Source organism: Ceratotherium simum, chromosome 25, assembly GCF_057802395.1.
Source record: "Ceratotherium simum simum isolate JZ-2026a chromosome 25, ASM5780239v1, whole genome shotgun sequence".
In the NCBI taxonomy this organism is placed as follows: Eukaryota; Metazoa; Chordata; class Mammalia; order Perissodactyla; family Rhinocerotidae; genus Ceratotherium; species Ceratotherium simum.
In genome coordinates, this window is record NC_141924.1 from 17802110 (window position 1) to 17827567 (window position 25458).

The window sequence follows — 25458 nt, forward strand, 5'->3', positions numbered from 1 at the left end:
GGGCAAGTTATAAAATACTTCTTATATATGTGGTTAATAAATACTTTAAGGTATTCAGTTTTATAAACAAGTTGAGAAATGAAACAATTTACCTTTTTGCCCATGACGACTGCTGAATTTGTCTCCAATCTCTGGACGCCTTGTCTGTCTCAGCAGCATTTTGATCAGAAAAGCGTCTTCAGCATTTGAGGATATCATCACTTTTTCAATATATGAATCCGTTGCCCCTTTGTAGCTAATGTTAAGAGGAAGTCACTCAACAGTTTTCAAACTGCCCTTTGTCAACTGATCAACCATAGGCCATATTTTAATTAATATCTACCACAGAAAACTGTCACATTCCCATTTTGGGCTCTGAAAAATGACTTTCATTTTTCAACATTAATTCAAATGTTATAATTTCCCTTTTATGGTCCTAGTTTAAAATGGCTAACATTTACTGAATGTTTATTATGAGGCAGGCATAGTGCAATTTAACCTTCACTACACATATTATTCACGTATTGTTATTCCTTCATTACAGACGAGGAAAACTGATGCTAAGAAAGGATGAGAGAAAACACGCCTCATATGCAGTGGACCTGGGATTTGAGCTGAAGCCTGGCAGACTCGACTTCAAGTTCTTAACCACGTTTTAAGTATTACTTATATCTACTCAGCCTTTCTATTATTAATTTTTTCACACACTTTGCTGTTTTTCATACAACAAAAATTATTAAGAGTCTACTCTGTGTCAGATCCTTGTAGACTCTGGACACACAAAGATTAAGTAGACACGGTTCTTGCCCCAAAGGAACTCACAATCTAAGGAAGGTAAGAGAAAGAAAGTGCAGCAAAGATGTCAGTGGTATGGAGAATAGGAAAGGCCCAAGGTAGACAACAGTCAACCCTGCCAGTGGGTGGGGATGACAGTGGTGGTAGGGAGGTGGCAGGTTGTCAAGGACTGCTTCACGGAGGAGGTGACCCTAGAGCTGGGACCTGACCAGGGAAGGGCATTCCGGGCAGAGCGAGCAGCAGGAGTAAGTTCACAGAGGCCTGAAGTCGGATAGCACACTGTGGAGAATGAGAGACAATTTCCTAGAATATGGAGCCCAGTGTTCAAAAGGGTAGAGTCAAGGGTCACAGATGGTGTATGACTATTCATTTGGCCTTCATCCCGCAGGCAACATCGCCATTGAGAGTTTTACTCCATCTACTCAAGGTTTATTCTATTTACTCAAGAGAGTAACACAACCAGATGAGTAATTCAGAAAAAAGTCACTCTGGCAGTAACACAGAAAGAGCCTGAGAGGTGTGGAGAGGAGCAACACTGGAGGCAGATGAGCAGTTCCCGATAACTAAGAGTCCAGCAGGAAAGGAGGCCAGAACTCAGAGGGCAACAGCTGTCCCTGAGAGGTCAGAGGACTGCGGCAGAGAGAGAACCTATGGGATGTGCTGAACTGGTATGTGCTGCAGGTGATGGCTGGATGGAGGTGCCACTCACAAGCAACGGGCCCAGGAGGAGCCTGCTGGGGCTGGGGTAGGGGTGGGGAGGAAGACGGTTTAGTGCTGGAGTAGGGGTGGGGAGGAAGATGGTTCGGATCTGGGTTTGGGGCCCCTGTAACGCTGTCCACGTGCTGGTCTGGAGCTGAAAGTGGGCAGATGTCTTTCTGGGAGTCATGAGCAACAGGAGAGTAAGTGGAGCGCTAGAAGAGGGTGAACACGTCCAGACAAGTGCAGAGTCACCGGGCAGGGTACGGTCACTACAGCCAGGCAGGAGGGGAGGCTGAGAAGGAGAAATCAGACTGGTAGGAGGGCCAGGCGAGGGCAGCGCCACAAAATCAAGGGAGGAGAGAGGTCAGTGGTGTCAAATGCTCTGGAAAGGCCATACGACATTCATCCATCGATTCGATAACTATTTACTTGTTACCTACCATATGCCGGGCAGTAGGGGTCCACAGTGAACAAGAGACAAAGCCTCAGCTTGCAAGATCAGGACTGAGAGTCCACCGAATTTGGCCAATCTGACCACTCTGGTTTTGCTATCTGTTTACTATCTGTCTTTCCTCACTGGGCTGTGAGCTCCACTAGGGTGGAGTTTCTGCTCATTTTGTTCACTGTGCAATCCCGTGCACTAGAACAGTTCCTGCCATATTGTCAGTGCTGAAAAAAATCTTTCTTGAGTGAAATGAATGAATAGGCTGTCTTTGGTGACCTCTTACAGAGCCGTTTTGGTGGATGGAGAGGTAGGACGCTGCAGAGGTTCAGTGAGCTCAGGGAGCACGTAGAGGGTGAGGAAGAAGCCGATTACAGACCACTCTTCCGAGGAGCTTTGTGGCAAAAGGAAGAAGAGTAGAGTGGTAGCTAGAAAGGAACATGAAGTGCAGAGAAAGGTTTTATTTTCTTTTAAAGAAAAGAAATATTTGAGCACATTTTCTAGCCTGCGGGGAAGGATTCAATAGAAAACAGGTTGAAAATATTGGGAAGATAGAAGAGAAAATGACAGAGTGAGGTCCCTAAAAGAGTGGACGAAATAAAGAACTCAGGAGGAGGAGGCACAAGCTTTGAACAGGAAAAGAGATATCCTCCTTCAGGACAGGAAGAAACCCAAGCACAACCACCTTTGCAATGCTAAAGTAGCATTTCGTTTTGTGGGACCCAGTGCAAAGGACCTGACCCCTCCCCCAGTGAACGGTCCATTTTCTCCTCTGTGCTCCCACTCGAGAGACAAATCCACGGCACCCACGATTCTACCGCATTTAGCATAGTGGTCAAGAGTGGGGCTCTGAAGCTAGACTGCGTGAGTTCAAATCCCGGCTCTGCCATTCGCAGCTGGCAAATTACTTAACCTCTCTGTGCCTCAGTTTTCATGTCTTTCAAACGAGGCTACTAAGAGGACCTAGCTCATGGGTGGTAGGATTAACTGAGCTGACACATGTAAAATGCTCAGGACAGTAACTGGTACAGTGAAAATTCTCAATTAAGCTATTATGATCACGGTATTTACTGCACTTATGTTTTGTGTAGGTCTTTGCCAACTGGATGTGACCCTTTGAAGGCAAAGCTTGTGGTTTATTTCAGCTCTATATCCCTGGCACAGCAAAGGCCTCAACAACTGTGTGTTGAATGGATTTGTTACGCCGCCTTTCACAGCCCAGGAATTCAGTTCTCCTATGTCACCCCCCACCTCAGGAACTTTGTTAACTTAGTTCACTTTGGCTGCATTAAACGTCTTGTAACTTCTTGTTCTGTCTTTGTATCACAGTGTGGTTGCTCTCATTGGCTCATGGCTCATCTCACTAAGTTTTGTATTTCATTAGATTTTAGAGCCCAGGGGAAACTTGCAGATTAATGGGTGTAACTCTTTCATTGTACAGATGAAAAAACTGAGGCCTACAGAGTTTAAGTGCTTTATCTCTGTAAGGTAACACACAACACCACCAGTACTAAAACGCAGGTATAATCTAGGGTATCGGTGATGCCACACTGTGGCCAGGGTGTTTTATTTTATTTTTTTACAACACAAATCGGATCACATCACCCTCTAAGGAATGAATTCCCAACTACTCCACAGCCTAGCCCCAGCAAGCTGTGCTGGTCCTCCAAACCGAGGCAATTTTATGGCCACGTGCCCTTCATCTTGCTGTTCCTCTCCTGGAGCCTCCGCCTATTGGGCCCACAACTCAAACCCAGGTTAGGAGGTCTAAGCAACTCCACAGCCCAGTTTTATCTTCTATGCCATGCTGTCTTCGTGACAAGTATTAGCACCCCAAAGTGCTATTTACAGTTCTCTAACCCTCCAAGAGCTAACTTCTAATTTCCTGTATTTCTTCTTTTTTTGAATCTTTCTATAAATTTCCAAGGCACAAGCGATACCTACGTGACGGGCACATCTTTGTACTGTGGCTGCTGCGGCACGTTACTTCCCTCCAGAGGAATCTGTGTCACCGTGGGCATGGACTTGTTCACAAGCACCTGCTTGTTTTCTACTTTCTCTCCTAAGGAAGAGAGCAGGCTGTTAGACACGTCATTATCACCAGCGTGGAACGCAAAGCTTACTGGGGCATAAAACCATGTGATTAGATTTGGTCCATGACATCCAGACATGGAAGAAAAAAGAGTCCATACAGCAGAAGCTAGAGTTCAACAGGGCTCGTCTGCAATTTTGCAAGCCCATATGAAAAAATCATAGCTTAAGATCACAGTGTGTATAAAATTAGGACTGATTTAGGGGACCACACGAACAAGAGAAATGTCATGTCAGTAGATAGCAACTTTATACATCTCTTAGGGTGTTGGAATAGGTTTGCGCCACTTATTTTTATTAATAGTTATTTCAACCAGTAATAAGTCACCACCAATTTCACTTAGGTAATGAGGAAATCAAAATATTTCTTTGGTTTTTCCTGCTATTCTCTCCTGTGCTTTGCATCTTTTTATGGTAAGCTCCAAGACCAACTGCTATAGTACTATCACAGCACTTATTTTCCCAGCCACACGACCCTGGTTAAAAGTGAGAGAGATTCTCCAAGAAGCAAAGGCAGCAAGAGGAGGGGAAGCCGTGTACCCTGTGGCTCAGGGCGCCACAGCGGATGCAGCGCTCACCACCCGTGCACCGTCTGTGACAAGGTCATGTGCATTTCCCCTCCCAATGACCTCCCCAACTCAGCCCTTCTCTCCACCTCACCACGGCTCCTGTCTCCTGGTCTCCAGCGAGAGCTCCCAGTTGGTCCCCCTCTATTTTGGCTCCCTTCTACTTTTTTCTCCACAGTGTAGTCAGAATGATCATTTCAAAATGCATATCTGATTGTATCATTGCTTTTAGCATCATAATGAAAATAGTAACACGGCTGCAAGGCCTGGTGTCTGGCTCCTGCCCCACCCTCCCCTCTCTCTAGATTCATGATCACCATGCTCCCCTGTACTCTCTTGTTTTAGCCATACTGGCCTTCTTTAAATATCAGGCTTGCACAAGCCCTTTCCACTGCTTAGAACACACTCCCCTCCCGTCTTCATTAGTTAATTCCACTTATCCTTCAGATCTCAGCCCACTTCCTTGAGGAAGGCTGTCCCGATCTTCCTGACTAGGTCAAATCCTCTTGCTAAAAAATGGCCTCATCACTCCATATATGCTTCCTTAACTTGGCTATAAGCTGATATATGTTTGTGTGTGATCCTTTGATTAATGTTAGTCTCCCACACTAGCCTACAAGAATCACAGGGCAGGGGCTGTGGGATGCATCAACAAAATTCATTACAAGTTTATAATTACAATGGAGTCACACGTTCTGGGGGAAGAAGAATCGAAAGTCAGTCTGTAAGCTAAATGCACAAATAATGAAATACCAGTGTAGATGCAGGGACATAACCTTAATTCTAAATATTTCCTTAAAGTGGCTTCCTATGATTCAAAATTATAACTAGAATAGATTAATGCTATGTAAAAACATATGCATAGAAAAACAGACTGGAAGGAAATTCATCAAAAATGATGACGACACTGGTTGAGTCAGGACAGTGGTTTTATAGATTATTTTTTTCTGCCCTGTTTACCAAATATTCAGAAATATTGTTGAATAGCTTTCATAATTTCAAAAAGTATACATTTAAAATTTGTTTTTAAAGTCTTTTACCTGGAGAACAAATACCATCTGCATCTAAAATTTCGTGTCGCCAGATGGGTTTCCTTGTAGCAGCATCCAACATCGGCCCCATCACTTTATCAAAAGTCTGATTAGTGTATCGTTTCAACGTACATTTAGCATTTTTATATACAAGGCAACGCCCAAAGCCTAAAATGAAACCAAAATGGGTATCAGAACCACCAGTAATATAAAACTATGAGAAAACACAGATCTGTGTTATTCAACAACCCATCCCCACAAATAACCCAAAACTGCTCTACATTTGGATAATCTGGGACTGGCCAAACCAAATAACAATCTGATAATCTGAAGAACTGGCTTAGGGCTTCTCTCCTACCTACTGCAGTGTGTATATAACACTGGAATCGCTACAACTATTCTTTAGCATGGAATGTACCCAGTCATGTTGGAGGAACATGAGAGAAATCTGAGTGTCACTGTGATTCTTTCAGAGCACAGAGCCACAGAATGTGAGAATGGGAAAGGGCCTCAGAGATCACCTGTCTTAACTCCTCTATCTTACAGGTGCTACGAGTGAGGTCCAGAGAAATTCAGTGGCCAAGGTCACCCAGCAAGGTGGTGGCAGAGCTGAGACAGACCAAGTCCACTGATCAGCCAGGATTCTTCCTACATACCCTTCTGGTGCATAACTTCTGCTATCCTTCTCCGGAAAGCTTTCCTTTTTCTGATTTTGGCATTCAGAGGAAGTCCCAAACAAGTAAACAAATTAATTTTTCTCCAGAGATGAGAGAGAATGAAAAGAAGAAGCAATCAAATAATTTCAATGAGAGAGAGTTCACCTCTACCCTGAAGACTAGAGTTTACTTTGATCATTTTTAGATCACATTTATCTAGTGGATGAGGGAAAAGTCCTGAGACCAACTAACCATGGAAACATTAAGAAAAATAAGCAAAATGAACAAATCTTTAGATGGAGCAAAAAACTCAATCACTGAATCCCACAAAAAGAATTACCAGTTGTAGAGTTGCCCAAAAGAGCTGTCAATCGTTCAACACTAAATATCATTTCCCAAGATTCTGTGGCTACATTTCTTTCTTTTTTCCCCTTTGGCCAAGCAATTATTGTAAACTGGATTCTCTCTCTAATCTCCCCAGGATACACTGAGCCATGTCAGAGTTCACTTAAATAGGAAAATGTCTAAGGATTAAATGCCAACTATTACTGATGAAATAAATGCACGGCTGTAAAATCCTTCACTTACGATTCTCCACCAAAAGCAGAACTCTTTCAAGAAATCTAAGAATGTGAGTTTAGAAAATCAATCAGGGAAATGTGGCTCTCTAAGTGAAATCTCAGTGCTCTAATCTAAGTTTTTAAATATAAAGGTGACTGTGTGATGAAACAACAAATTTCTACAATTGGATGGTAGATGAAGATGTTTGTGCATCTTCGAGAAAGGTTTTAGTCATTGTGGCTCCTAGTAAATTGTGTATGGCCATAATAAACTCGGCTCAGAGAGCCAGCTGCTTTGGAAACATTACATGATCTTGAAATTTCATACAATGGCCATTAACGGAAACGTGCTGGAGTGCAGTGTGAATCTGAACGGCATGAAATCAAGAAGGGTTTTTCTAAGTGTAAATGGACATTTTATTTACAGGTGGTAGCTTAAAAGCTGGAGGACAGTAAACTCAGATCATTAAATTGTGTTGCGGAGTTTCTGACAGATATCACAAAGTCTTCAGATTTCCACATAAACGTTACCAGTTAATCAGAAAGGAAAACATCTAGTTTTAAAGCATGGCTGTTGTCATTTGGAGGAAAAAAAGAGGCATAAATTAAGTGCAGCCAACATTAATGCCAAAGACACATGTCTAGGAGTACTATTAGGGCTGCCTAGCAACTACAAAGAGTGAAGGGGAGGCAGAGTGGGTATGCCAGGGAGGAAAAAGAGAACAAATTATGAGGAGAGAAGTCAGGCTTCAGATCAGGTGATGGCTAACAAACCACGGAGTGGTGACTTGCAAAAGGAAACTGTCAAAAAACTGAGCAAGAAAGGATTAAAAACTTATAAGTCAGGGTTTGCGTAGGTGTATTTTTAACTTTTATCATTTTCTTAACAAAAAGGTATAACATTATGGGGTTGAGACATACAATTAAAAAATTAGCCTTTTACATATAAATATTGCTACTTCCCTCTCAAACAAGTTTGTTGTTGAATATATAACTAGATGTATTCAAAAAATATATTTCATTTATTGTAACTGCTGCTAGAAAATAAATTCTTACATGTTTTCTGTTGAGGCATTGTCTCAAGTCGCCAATAAAGTAAAATAACAAAGAAAAAAAAAGATTCCTCAGTAATACACTTAATGAATTACCTATATATAGTATTCATTAAAAAAAGGTCAACACCAAAATACAACTGTCTCCTATTTGTATATTATAAAATTCAAATCACTTGAAACTGACATTAATGTGTGACATCAAGTGATTTTTACATTGATCATCCCTATATCGAATTCTGCACAAAGCACCTTTGGTGTTAGAGCTTTGAAAATTCCCTTACCTCTGTCCAAGGAAGCCTTGTTTAAAACAAGGGCATCTTCAATGTCATAGCCACTATAACTCATCACGGCAACTGTCGCGTTCTGTCCAGCTGGCAGTTTCTCAAATTCTATCAACTCAATGGTCTTTGTTTTAACCATGGGTTTTTGTGGATACGCTAGTAGATACATGAGAGTATCAATTCTGTTCCGCTGGTTGTATCCAATGGTACCTTCATTGATATTGGAGAAAACAAAATGCAACATTCTATTATGTGAAGTAATTAGGTAGCAATGAATACGGACATAAACACACTAAATCCACTAATGAAAATAAAGAAAATCTTCAGGTCAAACATTCCAAAAGCAATACCCTCATAGGAGCTAACAACTTTTAAGAACAATTTTTCTTGGTAATATTAAAAATCCTACAAAAAAGAAAACTCACACTCAAGGTATACTAATCTCAATAACTTCAACTTTTTGGATTTATACGATTGATCCCATTTGAGGAATTTTAGTCTCCATTGGTTAATTTCACAAGTAAGTCAACAATTCTGTATTTGGTTCTGCTATGTTCCAGGCACATTTCCAGTTGCTGGGGGAAGGTAATTGGAGAACAATACCCAGTGCTGACAGGCAAGGAGCTTAAACAGTATGACAGATTTCATAAAGAGAAATCAACAATTACAAAAGCTCTAAATGAAAGAGAAAGGAGGAGGAAAGGGATGGAACAGAATAAAGAAGAGGAAAGTGAAAGCAGAGCAGGGTGGATTTATTCATTTGCTTAACTATTCATCTGTGAAGCAGTTAATAAACACCTACTCTGCCCAACACTCGAGATGAGATGGGGAAAGGCATGGTCCCTTCCCCTAAGGAACCCAGGGCCCTGTCCAATCAGGGCTGGGCTTTTCCCGCCTTAGCAATCAGCCTTTTCACCTGATTGGACCTCAGAAGAGTATTACTGTCAACTAAAAGGGAAATCAGAATGTCCCCCCTGCTCCCCTTCCCCCAGAGGGGTTCATCAGAGTTCAGGGACCTGCCCGAAAAAAAGCTTTCTCTCTCCTGGGCTGGTGAACACACAGTGGCTCCCATGCAGAGACCTTAAAACCAGGAGACTCACGTTTGCCCGACTGCTGAGCCTGAGTGTGGGCTGCTGAGCCTCTTGAACTTCTCTAGGTCTTTCTTCTTTGCCCCCCAATGGCTAAGAAGGCAGCTTTAAGTCTCTCTCTTGCACACACTTCCATAGTGATGCATCCACAGCACCCACACGCCCCAAGATGCCCATCTGTCCTTTAATGGAGTTAAGGTCCAAGGAGAACAAACATCAAAACTCAATATTTATTTCCTTTACCTTTTTCTCTGTCCTCATACTATGACATCAATGGATTTCAAGCCAGGCATGAAAGTAACGTATTCAGGCAGCAAAAGTGATATGGTATTCCTTGACAACTACTCTTGGAAGAAATAATGAAATCTGTAGGGAACTAAAGAAATGAGCACCTAGTACAGTGCTGGGCTCACTACAGACATCAATAAATGTCAAGTAAATAAAATTGAAGAATCACATTATATTTTTTATGACAGTATACATTTGTGCTTAAATCTCTAGAAAATTTGTCAAGATTCAGCTGAATTAGCTAAACTGAATTTCATGAACTTTTGGTCGAGTTTACACCATAAATTGCCAATTAATTTGTGTTATTTTAGTGCCAACTAATAAACTGGGCAGGACACCTGGTAATACATCACTTACTGTTTTAGCAATAAAGCCACTGCTGCTTGGATCGTGGTAAAGTTCACTGACAATAAGTTTGTCCTTTTACACGAAATCATCTAGAATTTATGTTAAGATTTCAGCTCCAATTGTATACCTTACCCAGCTTGAGACAAGGGTTCAGGCAATGTCCCACGAGGCTGCCAAACTTGCCTTCTGAAACCTCAGACAAGCACTATTATGCAGCAGGGAAGCAAAAATGGCTGCAACTCTGAACAATGGTGAAAGAGATTGGATCCTGCTATAAATTGTGCTACCAGGCCCAGAACATAATTCTCGTAACATACAACTGACCATTGAATGGATGAACAGCAAAATGGCTTAGCAACTGTTCAGTGCTTATGATCGCCTCAGAAATTTTTCTTTAAAGACTTTTTAAAGAACTTGTAGGAGTATACATGTATATTTTTAGCAGCACTGACTATGGATATATAGCTTAAAACATGATTTATATCTAACTATGACTTCTATATTATAAAGCTTCAAAATGCCATCAAACTCCATAATTTTTATAAAAATTATAAATGAATGACTAGCTATTTTGCCAGTAAGCAAGCTTTTTTTTTTTTTTTTATTGATGTTTTAATGGTTTCTAACATTGTGAAATTTTGGGTTGTACATTTTTGTTTGTCCATCACCCCATATATGACTCCCTTCACCCCTTGTGCCCAACCCCCACCCCCACTGCCCGGGTAACCACAGTCCAGTTTTCTCTGTCCATGTGTTGGTTTATATTCCACATATGAGTGAGATCATACAGTGTTTGTCTTTCTCTTTCTGGCTTATTTCACTTAACGTAATATGCTCCAGGCCCATCCATGTTGTTGCAAATGGGACGATTTTGTCTTTTTTATGGCTGAGTACTATTCCATTGTATATATATACCACATTTTCTTAATCCAATCGTCAGTCGAGGGACACTTAGGTTGCTTCCACTTCTTGGCTATGGTGAATAATGCTGCAATGAACATAGGGGTGCATAAGCCTCTTTGGATTGTTGATTTCAGGTGCGTTGGATAGATTCCCAGAAGTGGGATGGCTGGATCATAGGGCATCTCTATTTTTAATTCCTTGAGGAATCTCCATACCGTTTTCCATAGAGGCTGCACCAATTTGCATTCCCACCAGCTGTGTATGAGGGTTCCTGTTTCTCCACATCCTCTCCAACATTTGTTGTTTTTTGTCTTGGTGATTATAGCCATTCTAACGGGCATGAGGTGGTATCTTAGTGTTGTTTTGATTTGCATTTCCCTGATGATTAGTGATGTTGAGCATCTTTTCATGTGCCTATTGGCCATCTGTGTATCTTCCTTGGAGAAGTGTCTGTTCATTTCCTCTGCCCATTTTTTGATCAGGTTGTTTGTTTTTTTGTTGTTCAATTGTGTGAGTTCTTTATATATTATGGAGATCAACCCCTTGTCAGATGTATGTTTTGCAAATATTCTCTCCCAGCTGGTTGGTTGTTTGTTCATCTTGATTCTGGTTTCATTTGTCTTATAAAAGCTCTTTAATCTGATAAAGTCCCACTTGTTTATTTTTTCTTTAGTTTCCCTAGTCTGGGTAGGCATGTCATCCGAAAAGATTTCTTTAAAACCAATGTCAAATAGTGTGTTGCCTATATTTTCTTCTATGAGTTTTATAGTTTCAGGTCTCACCTTCAGGTCTTTGATCCATTTTGAGTTAATTTTTGTGAATGGCGATAGCACATGGTCCACTTTCATTCTTTTGCATGTGGCTGTCCAGTTTTCCCAACACCATTTATTGAAGAGACTTTCCTTTCTCCATTGCATGTTCTTAGCACCTTTGTCGAAAATTAGCTGTCCGTATATGTGTGGTTTTATTTCTGGGCTTTCAATTCTGTTCCATTGATCTGTGTGTCTGTTTTTGTACCAGTACCATGCTGTTTTGATTACTATTGCTTTGCAGTATGTTTTGAAGTCAGGAATTGTGATGCCTCCTGCTTTGTTCTTTTTCTTTAGGATTTCTTTAGCTATTCGGGGTCCTTTGTTGCCCCATATAAATTTTAGTATTCAGCAAGCTTTTTTGAGAAAATGTTACGCAGAAATTAAATTATAAGACTAGCCTTGGTGAACCACATGTTCAAACTAGGGTGCCTCTATTACTATTTTCTGCTTCCTTAAAAAGGGCATTGCATATATATAATAACACAATGAGAATATCTATAAGCTAAATTCTCCTTCTACTGCCCCATTTTGCTATAACTATAGTCTCCAATGATTTCATTTTCTTACTACCCAGGACATAATCTTTCTTACAAAGTCATATAGTCTTGATCATAACTTTCTTAAGAAGTCAGTTGGCATAGCAAGATATGTAAATGTAGGTTAAAATAGTGAAGAAGTGTTTTGTGTGTGTGTGTGTGTGTGAGGAAGATCAGCCCTGAGCTAACATCTGAGGCCAATCCTCCTCTTTTTTGCTGAGGAAGATCGGACCCGGGCTAACATCAGTGCCCATCTTCCTCTACTTTATATGGGATGCCACCACAGCAAGGCTTGACAAGTGGTGCATCTGTGCGCACCCGGGATCTGAACCTGCGAACCCTCGGGCCGCTGAAGCGGAGCGCGTGCACCTGACCGATACACCACCGGGCTGTCCCCGTGAAGAAGTTTTTTATTTTAAAGTGGGAGGAAGAAAGGTTAATAAGGATGCACACAGCTTAGAAAATGTATACTAAAAAAATGAAGTTTTATGCATTTAACTATTTTTGTCTTCCTTTGCCCAATTGCTTTTTATTTAATCAACATTATTGAATATAATAAACTTCATTCATTTAAAGTGTGCAAATTGATGAGTTCTGACAGAGATATACATCTGTGAAACCACCACCACAATCAAGATCCAGAACACTTCCAACACTCCCAAGAGATCTCTCCCTTTGTCTCTGGTCCCAAGTTAAGCAACCACTGATCTATTTTTTTATCAATACAGATTAGTTTGCATTTTCTAGAATTTCATATAAATGTATGTATGTACACTCTTGTGCTGCTTCTTTCATTTAGCAAAATGATTCTGAGATTCATCCATGTGGTTGTGTGTATAATAGTCATTCCTTTTTTATTGCTGTGTAGTATTCCATTGCATGAACATATATTTTGCTTATCCATTCACCTTTTGATGGATATTTGGGTTGTTGCCAGTTTGGGGCTACTGTGAATAAAGGTGCCATGAACGTTCACTCACAAGACTTTTGTGTGTTCATTTCTCTTGGGTAAATACATAGGAGTGGAATTTCTGGGTGGTTTGGTAAGGCTATAGTTAACGTTAAGAAACTGCTTAAGGGCCGGCCCAGTGGCTTAGCGGTTAAGTGCACACGCTCCGCTACTAGTGGCCTGGGTTCGGATCCCGGGCGCGCACCGACGCACCGCTTCTCCGGCCATGCTGAGGCCGCGTCCCATGTACAGCAACTAGAAGGATGTGCAGCTATGACATACAACTATCTACTGGAGCTTTGGGGAAAAAAAGGAGGAGGATTGGCAATAGATGTTAGCTCAGAGCCGGTCTTCCTCAGCAAAAAGAGGAGGATTAGCATGGATATTAGCTCAGGGCTGATCTTCCTCACACACAAAAAAATGATGAAAGTTTTCTAAGCTCTGTAAGTATAATAAAAACTAAAAAAAAAAAAAAAAGAAACTGCTTAAGAATTGTCCAAAGTGATTATACCATTTTACATTCTCACCAACAGCGTATGAGCATTTTGGTTGCTCCAAATCCTTACCAACACTTAGTCTGTCAGTCGTTTTCATTTTAGTGGTTCTAATGAGCGTGCAGTGCTATCTCACAGTTTTAATTTACATTTACCTGACGACTAAGAATGCTGAACATATTTTCATGAGCTCATTGGTCCTTCCTACTACTCTTTGTGAAGTGTCTGGTTTTTGTTTTTGTTTTTCCCCATCTTTTAACTGAGTTGCCTTATCATTGAAGAGTTCTTCACATATACTAGACACAAATCCTTTCTCACATATATGTACAGCTGGCCCTCCATATCCACAGGTTCCACGTCCCCCAATTCCACCAAGCGCAGAGCAAAAGGCCTATGATGGCTGCGTCTGTACTGAACACGTACAGACTTTTTTTTCTTGTCGTCATTCCCTAAACAATACAGTATAACAACTATTTACACAGGATTTACATTGTATTAGGTATTACAAGTAATCTAGAGATGACAAAGTATACAGGAGGATATGCGTAGATTATATGCAAATACTACTCCGTTTTATATAAGGGACTTGAGCATCCGAGGATTGTGGTATCTGCGTAGGGTCCTAGAACCAATCTCCCATGGATAGCGAGGAACAACTGTATTGCAAATACTTTCTCCCATTCTGTGGCTTAACAGTGTCTTCATATTCTTAACAGTGTCTATCAAAGAGCAAAAGTTTAATTTTGAGAAAGTCCAATTTATTAAACTATAAAATTTGTGCTTTTTGTGTTCTAAGAAATCTTAGATCATTCAAGGTCACGAAGATTTTTGCCTATGTTTCCTTCTATAAGTTTTATGGTTTTAACTCTTACATTTAGGGCTATGATCCATTTTGTGTTAATTTTTTGTATGGCATGAGGTAGGACTTGATGTTCATTTTTTTTCTATATAGATCAACATACAGATATTTTATTTTGTTGAAAAGATTTTCCTTTCCCCTGATTTGCCCTGACACATTGACAAGCAACTACCCATAAAGATGTGGGTCTATTTCTGGATTCTTGATTCTGTTCCATTGATCCATATTGTCTACCTTTATGTCAGTATACTGTCTTCATTACTGTGGCTTTACAGTAAGTCTTAAAATTAGGTTGTATAAGCCTTCCAACTTAGTTCTTTGTTTCAAAGGTTCTCTTAAAAAATCTGCACCTGATTTCTTAATTTTAATGTGCTCCGAGATTCACTCATTCACTGTTGAAACATTTATAAAGTACTTAATATACTCCGCCTACTAAGCTGGCACTACGCTGGCACAAGGGACACAGTAATAAATAACAGACAGAGTCCTTGTCCTCAAGGAGCTTATAATCTACAGTTTAGCAGGGTAGGCACCTTGATGGGGACACACAGTAAACAAGAAAAAGTGAGGAAAGAAGTTAGCTTCAGTTGAGAAGAATTTTAGTAAGTTTTATAGATAGCGTTGCATAGAAGACATAATGGAACTCTTCATAAGTTACTTAGCCAGGGGTGGCCCCGTGGCTTAGCGGTTAAGTGCGCGCGCTCCGCTACTGGCAGCCTGGGTTCGGACCCCAGGCGTGCACCAATGCACCGCTTCTCCGGCCATGCTGAGGCCGCGTCCCACATACAGCAACTAGAAGGATGTGCAGCTATGACATACAACTATCTACTGGGGCTTTGGGGGGGAAAATAAATAAATAAAATTATTAAAAAAAAAAAAGTTACTCAGCCAAACTGGGATTCAGTTTCTTTGTCAGAAACAAAAAAGGTATGTATTATATCTGACTGGATTATTATTATGACTAAAAGAAGAAATGTATGTAAATCATTTGGGTGTTGAAGAAGTAGCAACATTCATTATGACTAATATTAACAATACTAGTAATAATAAAAATATACACCTCATCATCCTGCAATGTCACCCATCCTACCTCCAACTCTAACCCTACATACTGAACTGTAGTTTAATTTTACATCCATAAGTATTCATTATTAACCTGCTAGTCTCAGGAAATGTCACATAAGCTTCTATCTAAAAAAGCTACCATGATCTTAATTTTTTTTTTGAAACAATAACAGAATTCTAAAAAAGAATTGCCAGGGATAGTTTGGCCAAGACATCTTTTCATTTTGTACCCCCAAATGGATAAAGAATAAATATTCTTAAAAAAAAAATTCATACAGAAAGTGGGGGAGGAGGAGATATAGAATGAAACAAAATTTTATGAGGATCTTTGTATGTCATATGTTTTAAATATCTCAAAAGTCTCCAGCCTATTTCTAGCATATCCCATCCTACTGTAAAGTGGGGAATACAAGAGAAGGAACTATCAGCTTAGGAACAGAATCTATTGAAAACAAAAACTGAAGCTGCATTAGTTCCTGAGTTAAATGAAAAGAAAAAGTCCCAGCAATTTGGAGCTGAAGGGGGAAGGGGTGGTGAGAAGCCGGGGCAGGGGAGGTATGTGATGCATATTCATTAACTGAGTTGACAGTGACTAAAATCCTTTTAAACAGGAGAAAGTGTTCCACTAGAGGACTGCCAACTAATAAAATGGGCAGGATATGAAAATGTGACTCATGTGAACTTGGCGTCTGGTGCCAGAGTGTGCACAATGCAGCTCCAACATACAGCCTTTCCTTGTAGTCTGAGGGACCTGGAGACCTCGCCATTTCCACACACAGCTACCCGACTTCTTGCTCTGAACCACGTCACAACAGACAGAGCCACATCCACGGAAGGGAGGTGTTTCTCAGCAGCACAGTAAGACGCTGTGTGGAAACCTGAACTTCATTAATAACTTAAAGAGCCTTAGATTTAAGAAATACCCTCTGCTGGTGTTTCATGTTGGAAAGTCAGCTCTCTCTTACATACAAGGTAAGACTTTCAGTCTCTGTGGTTTGTGCTAGTCTTGGTCTCCTTCATAGAGACAGAAAATGACTTTTCCTCATTTCTTCACTCTGTTGAATGGGAGGGATTGGTAGTGAGAGGTACAGAGCAAATTTTCCAGGTTGGCTACAATATTTAGTGAGTTAATTCTGGGCTACTGTCTTCCACTTTCCACATGGACTAATGGATGAACAGCAACTAAAATATTATTTTAGAAAATCCACATAGAAACTCTGAGATCTATATAGTCTTCAGCAATGGCTCATGTTTAAATGGGATAGTGTGACTTTTAGTTATCAGCTATCAGGACTGCCTGGAATTAAAATGACTCAGAGAAGTCCAACTCAAAGGGCCAGGTCTGCTTTACAGACCTGGGTCTCTACTGTGGGTTTCTTCCTCTGCCAGCCTTTCTCCTTTTGTGGTTTCTCACATAGACCTCACTTAATACTTCTGCAGCTATTTCAGTGTCCAAAGAGAAATGTGACCATGTTACGTGCCAACTTTAAATGTACTTTTATCTCACTGCTTTTCTTTCCAGTCAGGTGTTTTATAATAACAAACAGTAACAAAGGCCTTTTTTTTATTACTTAAGATATTCAGTGGCTTTTGTCTTCCCAGCGTCAGCAGTAACGTCAGAGGATTGTATCCAAGGAGCTAAATGTGCAGGACCCAGGGTCAGAGCAGCTGAATACACCAACCTCAGAAAACACAGACAATGAATTGCAAATGACACTCAAAACAAAACGAGAAAAAAAACCTTCACACAGAAAACTACAAAAGAACTCTACAGACACTGAATTGGCTTTCTGTACACACTGATCCTGCTTAACTGTGTGTGGTAACTAACCAAACGTTTCAGATACCCATGGCCGCAAAATAGAGACTTTTTTTTTTTGGAGGGGAGGGAGTTACAAAAATAAAAATATTATTTCTTTCTTTCAAGTTGCTTCTTTATTTAAAAAAAAAAAGAAAAATATGCACTAAATGGAGATAGATGCAGCCCTTTCTGTTTCAATCTTCAAACACACTAAAGAGTGGCATTAGCGACGAAGTGATTAGTCTTCCGTTAATTCTGCTGAAGGTTCTACACAAAAGGTGTATTGTTTCAGCCGGGATTCACATCATGAAACAAAATGGTTTGGTAAACCCAATAGAAGTAAGTGATAGCCCTTTCATGACACACAGGGTTCAGTACTGTATATTTCAACTTGTTAGCAAGTTAGAAGCACAAGCAGGAAATCAGCCTACACTGCAGCTGACGATGAATGGGGAAGGCTAAATTGATGAGCCACTGTTTAGATTTTCCCACTAGGAATTATTCTGAACTGTCCAGGCATTACATCATTCAGGTAAATGGTAGCAGGACAACATGCTTCTTATTTCTTCATGGCCAACCAAAGGGCAATATAAAAACTTGAAAAGAAATATATACTCTTTATCTGTAATGAGAAACAGGATTCAGTAATTGTCAAGCTATGGTCAGTTGCAGCTGATTGCTGGTCACTGAGAAGCTAAGCGCATTTCAGTTGTTAGCCACAGGCAACGCAAAAACCTTTTACAGTTTCTTTATGAAGCTCCGTGTATCCTACTTGGAATCAGAGATGACAAGTCATACTGATGTCATAGATACACATGAAAACAAAACTAACTAAATTTCTTAGGATTTAAATGATTTTCAAAAACATTTCAAAAGAAGTTTATAAACAAAAATTTTTTTTTTTTTGCCTGGAATCCTCTCGGTATCACCTTCAAGATAAGACCCAAACTCCTTAATATTTGGCACCTCTCCAGCACACCTCTATACCCATCCTACTAAACAGTCACACCAAAGTACTGAGACTTTTCCACGTAAGGCTTGCTTATATTTCCATACCTGTGAAAAGTACTCAGTGTCTTTCAAGACTCGGTTCAGTTCCAGTCTTCAGAAGCAACCTGCTCCCTAACCTCAAGTGACCTTTCTGCTCTTACTCCCTTAGATTCTGGCTGTCAGTCTACTATAGCATTTATCATACTATATTGAATTACCATTTTATTTGTTGGTCTCTCCCACTAGACTGTGAACTCCCTGAGGACAGGGGTCTGTCCCATCTCTCTATTTTCAGGTTCCAGCCCCACTGTCTGATCTACGGTTGATGCTCAATAAACATTATGGATGGATGGATAGATAAATTAAGGGATGGATGAAAGAGAAGAAAAAGAGAAGGAAGAAAGGAAAATGAATTCATAAATTGGTGCGACATGAATTGGATGTTTCAGGAGCTACAGGAGCACCTGCAAGGATATAATGGGTTCAATGATTATCATCCAGACAATTACTAAGTACACTCTAGTACACACTGTGCATCTTTACCTCTGTTTCCTTTTCCTCTCCTCCCTTAACCTTGAGTTTTTCTGCTCTTTCTTCCACCTCTCCTGGTTAACAACTTACATTTTATAGGGCTTTTCTCTTTATATTTACCGCCTCATAATTCTGTGACATTTATTATATGACCTTTTGTTTCGTCAAGGGAAGAAGTTCAGAGAGGTTTTCTCCATGTTTGTTTAAGTGTTAGACATGACAGGGCACCTGCAGGCATTGCAGAGTTCCACAGGCAACCCTCTGAGTGTGGTAACACTCATGTGCTGGCAATGCCTGACCTGGCCAAACACGCAATACCAGTGAGGTAAGAAGAGAGATACAAGTCTTACACCCAAGTATTTGGAAGCAAGTTCAAGAAGGAAATCTTACCCATGGCTTGTTTCCCCATGGCACACTGATACGTGTTTCTCGGGGACTGGTTATGATGAGGGTATGGGATCAGGCCCGCACAAACGCCGAGAAGAGTGAAGGGTTCAATCTCCAAGTGGGTGGTATCTCTACCAAGTACATGAAGAATTAGACACCTTAGGCACCACGTACTAAAATAAGTATCTCTTAAAGGGTATAAAAATATTACTATCTAGGACCTAGATAACATTTATATAACTTTATATATAAAAAATATACAATAAATTTATATAATAAAACCTCAATAACAATAAAATCTGATGCTAGTAAAACAGATAAAATAAAAACACGCCTTAAACTATAATAAAACAAATTATTTTTTTCAGTGATAGAAACTTTTATTATTTGTAGAAATACAAGAGAAGGGAGATAGTATGGTATGCCTATATAAAAAATAGAGTATTATTACATATTAATAATAACGCTTATAAGGAAAGTACTGTATTAAGCATATAGAAATGCAGTATCAAAAATATGCACATGGATGAGTAGACTACTTTTTCTCACTTTCCAACTTACGTCAATGAAAAAGTTGCATCACCATTTTAGAGAGAGGAATACGTCCCCTTTAAGAATAGTTACTACAGACCTATGGGGACTAATACTGTAACCACTAGCTAAATGTGGTTACTGAGCACTTGAAAAGTTAGATTAGTAAGAATGAAGAATTGAATTTTTTATTTTACTTAACTACCCTACATTTTAAAACTCAAATTTAAATAATTCACTTTAATTATTTAAAACCTTTTAGTTATGTCTGTAATAACTTACATTAGTGAATCTGCTTTTTCAACTGTAAATGTTATGAAATCAGATCAAGAATTCCTGATGAAAATTTAGCATCCAAATTGGGATTGCTATAAGTGCACACCAGATTTTGAAGACACAGTAGGAAAAAAAAAAAAAAGTAAAGTATTTCAATATTTTTATACTGATTATATGTTAACATGATATTTTAGATATATTAGGTTAAATAAAATTATTAAAATTAATTTCATCTGTTTCTTTTTACTTTTTAATGTGGCTACTAGAAAATTTAAAGTTATATAGGTGGCTTGCATTACATTTTTATTGCACATCTCAGCTATAGATACTGGATACAAAGTAAGATTTTATCTAGTAGGTGTTAAAATTTTGGTTACTTTCATAATTATTTTGCAGAAAACTCAGTTTTGGCTAAATGATAAAGCAACTCAGACACCTTAATGGGAAAGGGCAGCCAGACAGTTTTTAGGTCTTGCTGAAAGTAACCAATATCACATCCAGGATCTGTGGTCTCCATTGACTCTCTCTATTCCTTCCTTAAGTGTTTCTGAAGCATAACTTTAATAATTTCAGTGGTTTACAGTACCTGTAAAAAGAAGTGATTTCCAAGATATCCTAACTCATCATGGAAAATTATTTGCAATGTACATGGCAAAAGACCACCTACTTATCCAGTTAGCCATCTATCTTTTTTTCAGTACACGTATATTGAATTATGTCCCTAGTTTGGTGAGAGAGGATGCTTTCCATGTAGTTGTTGGTTTGAAAAATATAGTTTTGACCTTATGGCCTAGCAGAACCCCAATCCTTTCAGACACTTGAGGTCTTTGTAAGCAGAGACGGAAATGGCTCTAGGTTTTGTTTTCTTTGTTTCTTTTTTTAAAGAGAAACAGCTTATAGTGACATTTTATAGCCTAGAATAAAACAGTTTGTTTTAAATGTACTGTTTTGTTTAAATATTGGCCAATTTGACATTCCTCATGTAAATAAAAACTTGTTCAGACGTAAAGATTAGGGTAAGCTGAAAATGAAGAAGGTAAAGATCTAAGTTTCTTCTTTTTTCATGACAACAACATATACAAGATTATATATTATCTAATAATTACTGAAAATCTAAACACTATGGGTTCTGATTTTACAAAACAGAAAAGAATATTATCATTCAAAAGTAAAACTACCATAAGTTTCTATCCTGAACAGGAAATAGGAGACTTCCTATTCACTGTGCATAATGGCCTCAAATTTAGCTCAAATTAAGACTAAGTAAACTGTTGCTTGCAATAGTGGAAAAATCGGAAACAACCTAAATATTCATCAATAGGGGACAAGTTAATACTATTTATGTGTCGTCCGATTATGTAATAAGCAATTAAAATAATATATTTATATATATGAATATATATACATACACTCATATGGAAAATTGTCCAGAATGATAATGTTAAGAAATAATGTTAAGTTTAAAAATCGAGACACTGAAAATATGTTGTGAGACCACGTATGTATATTTGTACTCACTTGGAAAAAAACCTATTAGAGATAATATTAAACAATTAGCATTGGCTACTTCTGGAGTGTGGGGTTTGGTGGGATAGAGAAGGAAGGGGATTCATTCTTTTTACTTTATGCATTTCTACATTTTAGAAATTGTTATAAGTATGAATTAAATAATACCAATTTTTTTCTATTTTTAAAATAAATTCAATTTGATGTATGGGATAGCTTGGTGATTTGGTGATTCTGATACTGATAAGTCATATTGCTTTATAGCAGTAAACAAAATGGAGAAAAATGCCTTCGTGAAGCTTCTAGTGGAAGGAGATAGTACACAGATAAATCAATAACATACACATTTTACAGATTTTGCTGTAAGGTAATAAGCAACAGAAAAATCAAGCAGTGGGAGGGGTGGACGGAGGAGAGGTTTCTACTGTGAACAGGGTGGCCAGGAACACTCGATGAGAAGGTGACACCTGAGTGAAGACCTGGAGGGGTGAGGGGCGAGCCACGCAGGTCTGTGAGGGCTCCAGGCAGAGGGAACAGTCAGTGCCAAGGTGCTGAGGCAGAAACACGCCTGAGGGGTTGAAGCGGCCAGTGTGGTAAACAGAGTGAGGGAGGAGTGGTAGGAGATGGCATAAGGCGGGTGGGCAGATGGTGTAGGAACTTGAAGGCCTCTGTAAGGACATCAGAGGGAGATGGAGAGCCACCAGGGGGCGGGGCGTTGAGAAGAGAAGTGACAAGACCACTCTGATCTGTTAAGAATAGATTGTATGGGGGCCGGCGCCGTGGCTTAGCAGTTAAGTGCGCGCGCTCTGCTATTGGCGGCCCGGTTTGATCCCGGGCGCGCACTGACGCACCGCTTCACCGGCCATGCCGAGGCCGCATCCCAAAGACGGCAACTAGTGCAGCTATGACATACAACTATCTGCTGGGGCTTTGGGGAAAAAAAGGAGCAGGATTGGCAATACATGTTAGCTCAGAGCCAGTCTTCCTCAGCAAAAAGAGGAAGATTGGCATGGATGTTAGCTCAGGGCTGATCTTCCTCACACACACACAAAAAGAATAGATTGTACGGGAACGAGTGTAAAAATAGTCAGGAACCTTTTGCAAGGATCCAGGCAGGCCATGGTAGTGGCCTGGTCTAGGGTGGCAGGAGGGTGGTAGGTGAAGGTGGTAAAGAGAGCTCAGATGCCGGGTATGTTGTGAAGGTCCACAGGATATGCTAAGGGATTAGATGTGGGTGTAGAGGAGGAAAGGAGTCAAGGCTGAAACCGAGGTTTTTGGCTTGAGTAACAAAAAGGATGGAATTGTTATTCATGGAGTTACTATGTAATAGTTCTCCTCTATACTCAATCTTGAAATGAGGGGTATAAAAATAGTACTGTGAGAGAGTCATACCTTTAAGGAATAAAAAGTGTGACTGAAAGTATTATTACTAAATTACAATAAGACAAAAATAAAGTGGTATATTTCATCTGGTAGCAGAAAACAGAAAAGTATTTTCTTGATTGAAGACAAATAGTTATCAGGTGACAGTATTAAACTCCCTAACTATTTAACAGTATAACTGCAAAAATGCCAACTTCAGGTAAGCGGTACATCAGACAGTAAGTTATGTAAGTGTCCGCTAATGTATTCCAAACGAACACAGGTGCTTCTAAAAATATCACTGTTCTAGAAGAGACATTGTGAACATATTACCATTTCATGTTTATAATGCACATAAGTTTAGAGATATCTTTATAACATACAATGTAGGGAATTCCTGCATTGACAATAAGACTTCAGATGTCCCCTGACAAAATCCTCTCTCTAAGACATAAATACATCTTTACGTAGCCTGATTCATTAGTTCAATTTTGGCAGTAATCAAATATTAAAATCAGAGAAGCAATTCCTTTAAAAAAATATACACTAAGTGTAAAATGAATAGGAAGGATAATTAAATCTAAAGATTACTTGTTAGCAGTTTTGTGATACCCTTACACTGGGATAAACGACAGGTTATACTTCAATATAAAATAGTATATTTCTAACAGTTCCTACTAAGAGAGTGCACAATAGAAGAATGGAAGATGAAATCAAAAGAGAAGAGGGTAGTTTCTGTAATCAGAACAGGTTGTAATTATGGTTGTTATGGATCCTACTTACTTATTAATTGTATGTTCATAGAGTGCAATGTTACAATCATTTTCTTCATTCACATCTAAATATTCAACCAGACTCTCATGTAAGAAATCCTCAAAATTCCTGGGAAAATATTGGTGAAACGTACATTATTAAAAAGCATTTTACTACAGTATTTTATATGAAATAATGGAAAATACTGGCTTTTAAAGACATCTTATTCAAAGTGAAAATACTTCACTTCTGAAGACATCTTCTGTGACTTCAGAAACCCCCTATGATGAGAGACCCACAGTGTCTACATCAGCATAGCCCTCTCTTACTAGAAACACTTAATAGTGTGTTAATTTACACAAAGACTCTGTAATCCTCATGATCTAAATTGATAAATATTTTACAACGTTCAAGCAAGTTCAACTAGAGAATAGGTTTTTAACAGGTTGATATATTTGGTAGGGAGGAATTCTAAAAAATGAAAATATTCTTCTCTTAAAAGCTCATATCAAATAAGTTACTGCTGATTAAATCATATAAATGGGTACTAAGGAGAGCGAGAAGTTTTGCTGTTGGCCACTTACCTGTACCCCTGAGCCAGCTCGTCCATATGTTTATTCGTGACCGCAGGCTTCTGTTTCTTAACGATTATGTAGGGTCTGGAGTGGAAAAAAGTAAAAAATTCAGAGTATTTCAACAGAGTAAGTCAGCAAGTAAGTTTACGGTAGTGAAATGAGGAACGTTGTAGACGTAACCAAACTTATTTCTGGATTACTTGAGGACACCAGGTATTTTCTGTATGTGTGAGTGCGTAGGGGTCTATTTTCTCTATCCTCACATATACAGACACACACATACCAGCCCAGGTGTGTATGTGTGTACATACGGTATTTCCCCCAAGCATCTTAGGAAATACTTGGTTTTGAACGAAAAGGCAACACAAAAATGATACTCAATAAAGTCTAGAAAGGAAACAAAACCTTTAATGTCATATTTTAAAAAACCGTAAACGCACCATATCAAAAGCGTCTCCTGATTTCCTACCGGGAATGCGTGCTCTGCAGCTCACGGAGCCAGCAGGCAGAGAGGAACTGTCACTGAGGATAACATGGCATTTTATAGTGAAAGTCGGATGAGAATCAGCTGTTTAGAGCAGTGTGATTTAGGATAAACACTACTGGGCTACACTAGCAGGTTACCTAAAGCTACACATGACCAAAAAGAGTGGCTATACCTTTGCGGAGAATAAAGCTTTTTGACTTGGTGATTTTCAGTGATGTAATGGGTGTAAGGTAGCGAGAGCTCTTGGTCTACATGTTCTGGTAGATTAACCTGTAACTGTCAGTGGTGATCTGCCTCTGAGGGCTTCGCCACCACGAGGAAACATCGACACAAAGGATGGCATGCAGCACCGAAACGTCAAGGGCTGTTGCTATTTGGATAAGCGGCTCTTACAGAGAAGAGCAAGTAACCACCAGACACTTGTGCGCTCTACCCTCAAGTCCAAATAACTATTTGAGGACTAATGGGCACTTTTAAACGGTTAAGGAGAGGAGCCGCACAATTACAAAAGGGGAATACAAGTTGTTTAAAAATGAACTGGGTGCACTTTCCACAGAAATCAACAGTACCTCGAAATCCTGGCTGCTTCTTGGTAGGGAAGCAGAGCGCACCGCTGCCTCACTCGAGGGCTGCAGTTCAGTTCAGGGGAAGGGACTCAGAAATGATGACAAAACAGCAGCAGGAGAGGAGGGGATCATTATTTAGCTGCCTCAGTTACCTTTTACTTTACTTAATAAATTCTACTTCTCGCTAGACCTACGT

At 39.5% G+C, this 25458-nt stretch overlaps 1 protein-coding gene across 2 annotated transcripts in view; it reads right to left on the reverse strand.

The window, feature by feature from the left end:
- POLR3B (RNA polymerase III subunit B) overlaps positions 1-25458 on the reverse strand; it is a 113500-nt gene that overhangs the window by 28836 nt on the left and 59206 nt on the right. For both annotated transcript variants that reach the window (XM_004418058.3, XM_087448998.1), the window contains 7 exons: positions 24219-24293; positions 23665-23763; positions 19210-19337; positions 8156-8365; positions 5613-5771; positions 3860-3977; positions 93-235 (listed from right to left, as the gene is read on the reverse strand). In XM_004418058.3, the coding sequence (XP_004418115.1) occupies positions 93-235; positions 3860-3977; positions 5613-5771; positions 8156-8365; positions 19210-19337; positions 23665-23763; positions 24219-24293 (932 nt within the window). The remainder of the gene's footprint in view (positions 1-92; positions 236-3859; positions 3978-5612; positions 5772-8155; positions 8366-19209; positions 19338-23664; positions 23764-24218; positions 24294-25458) is intronic.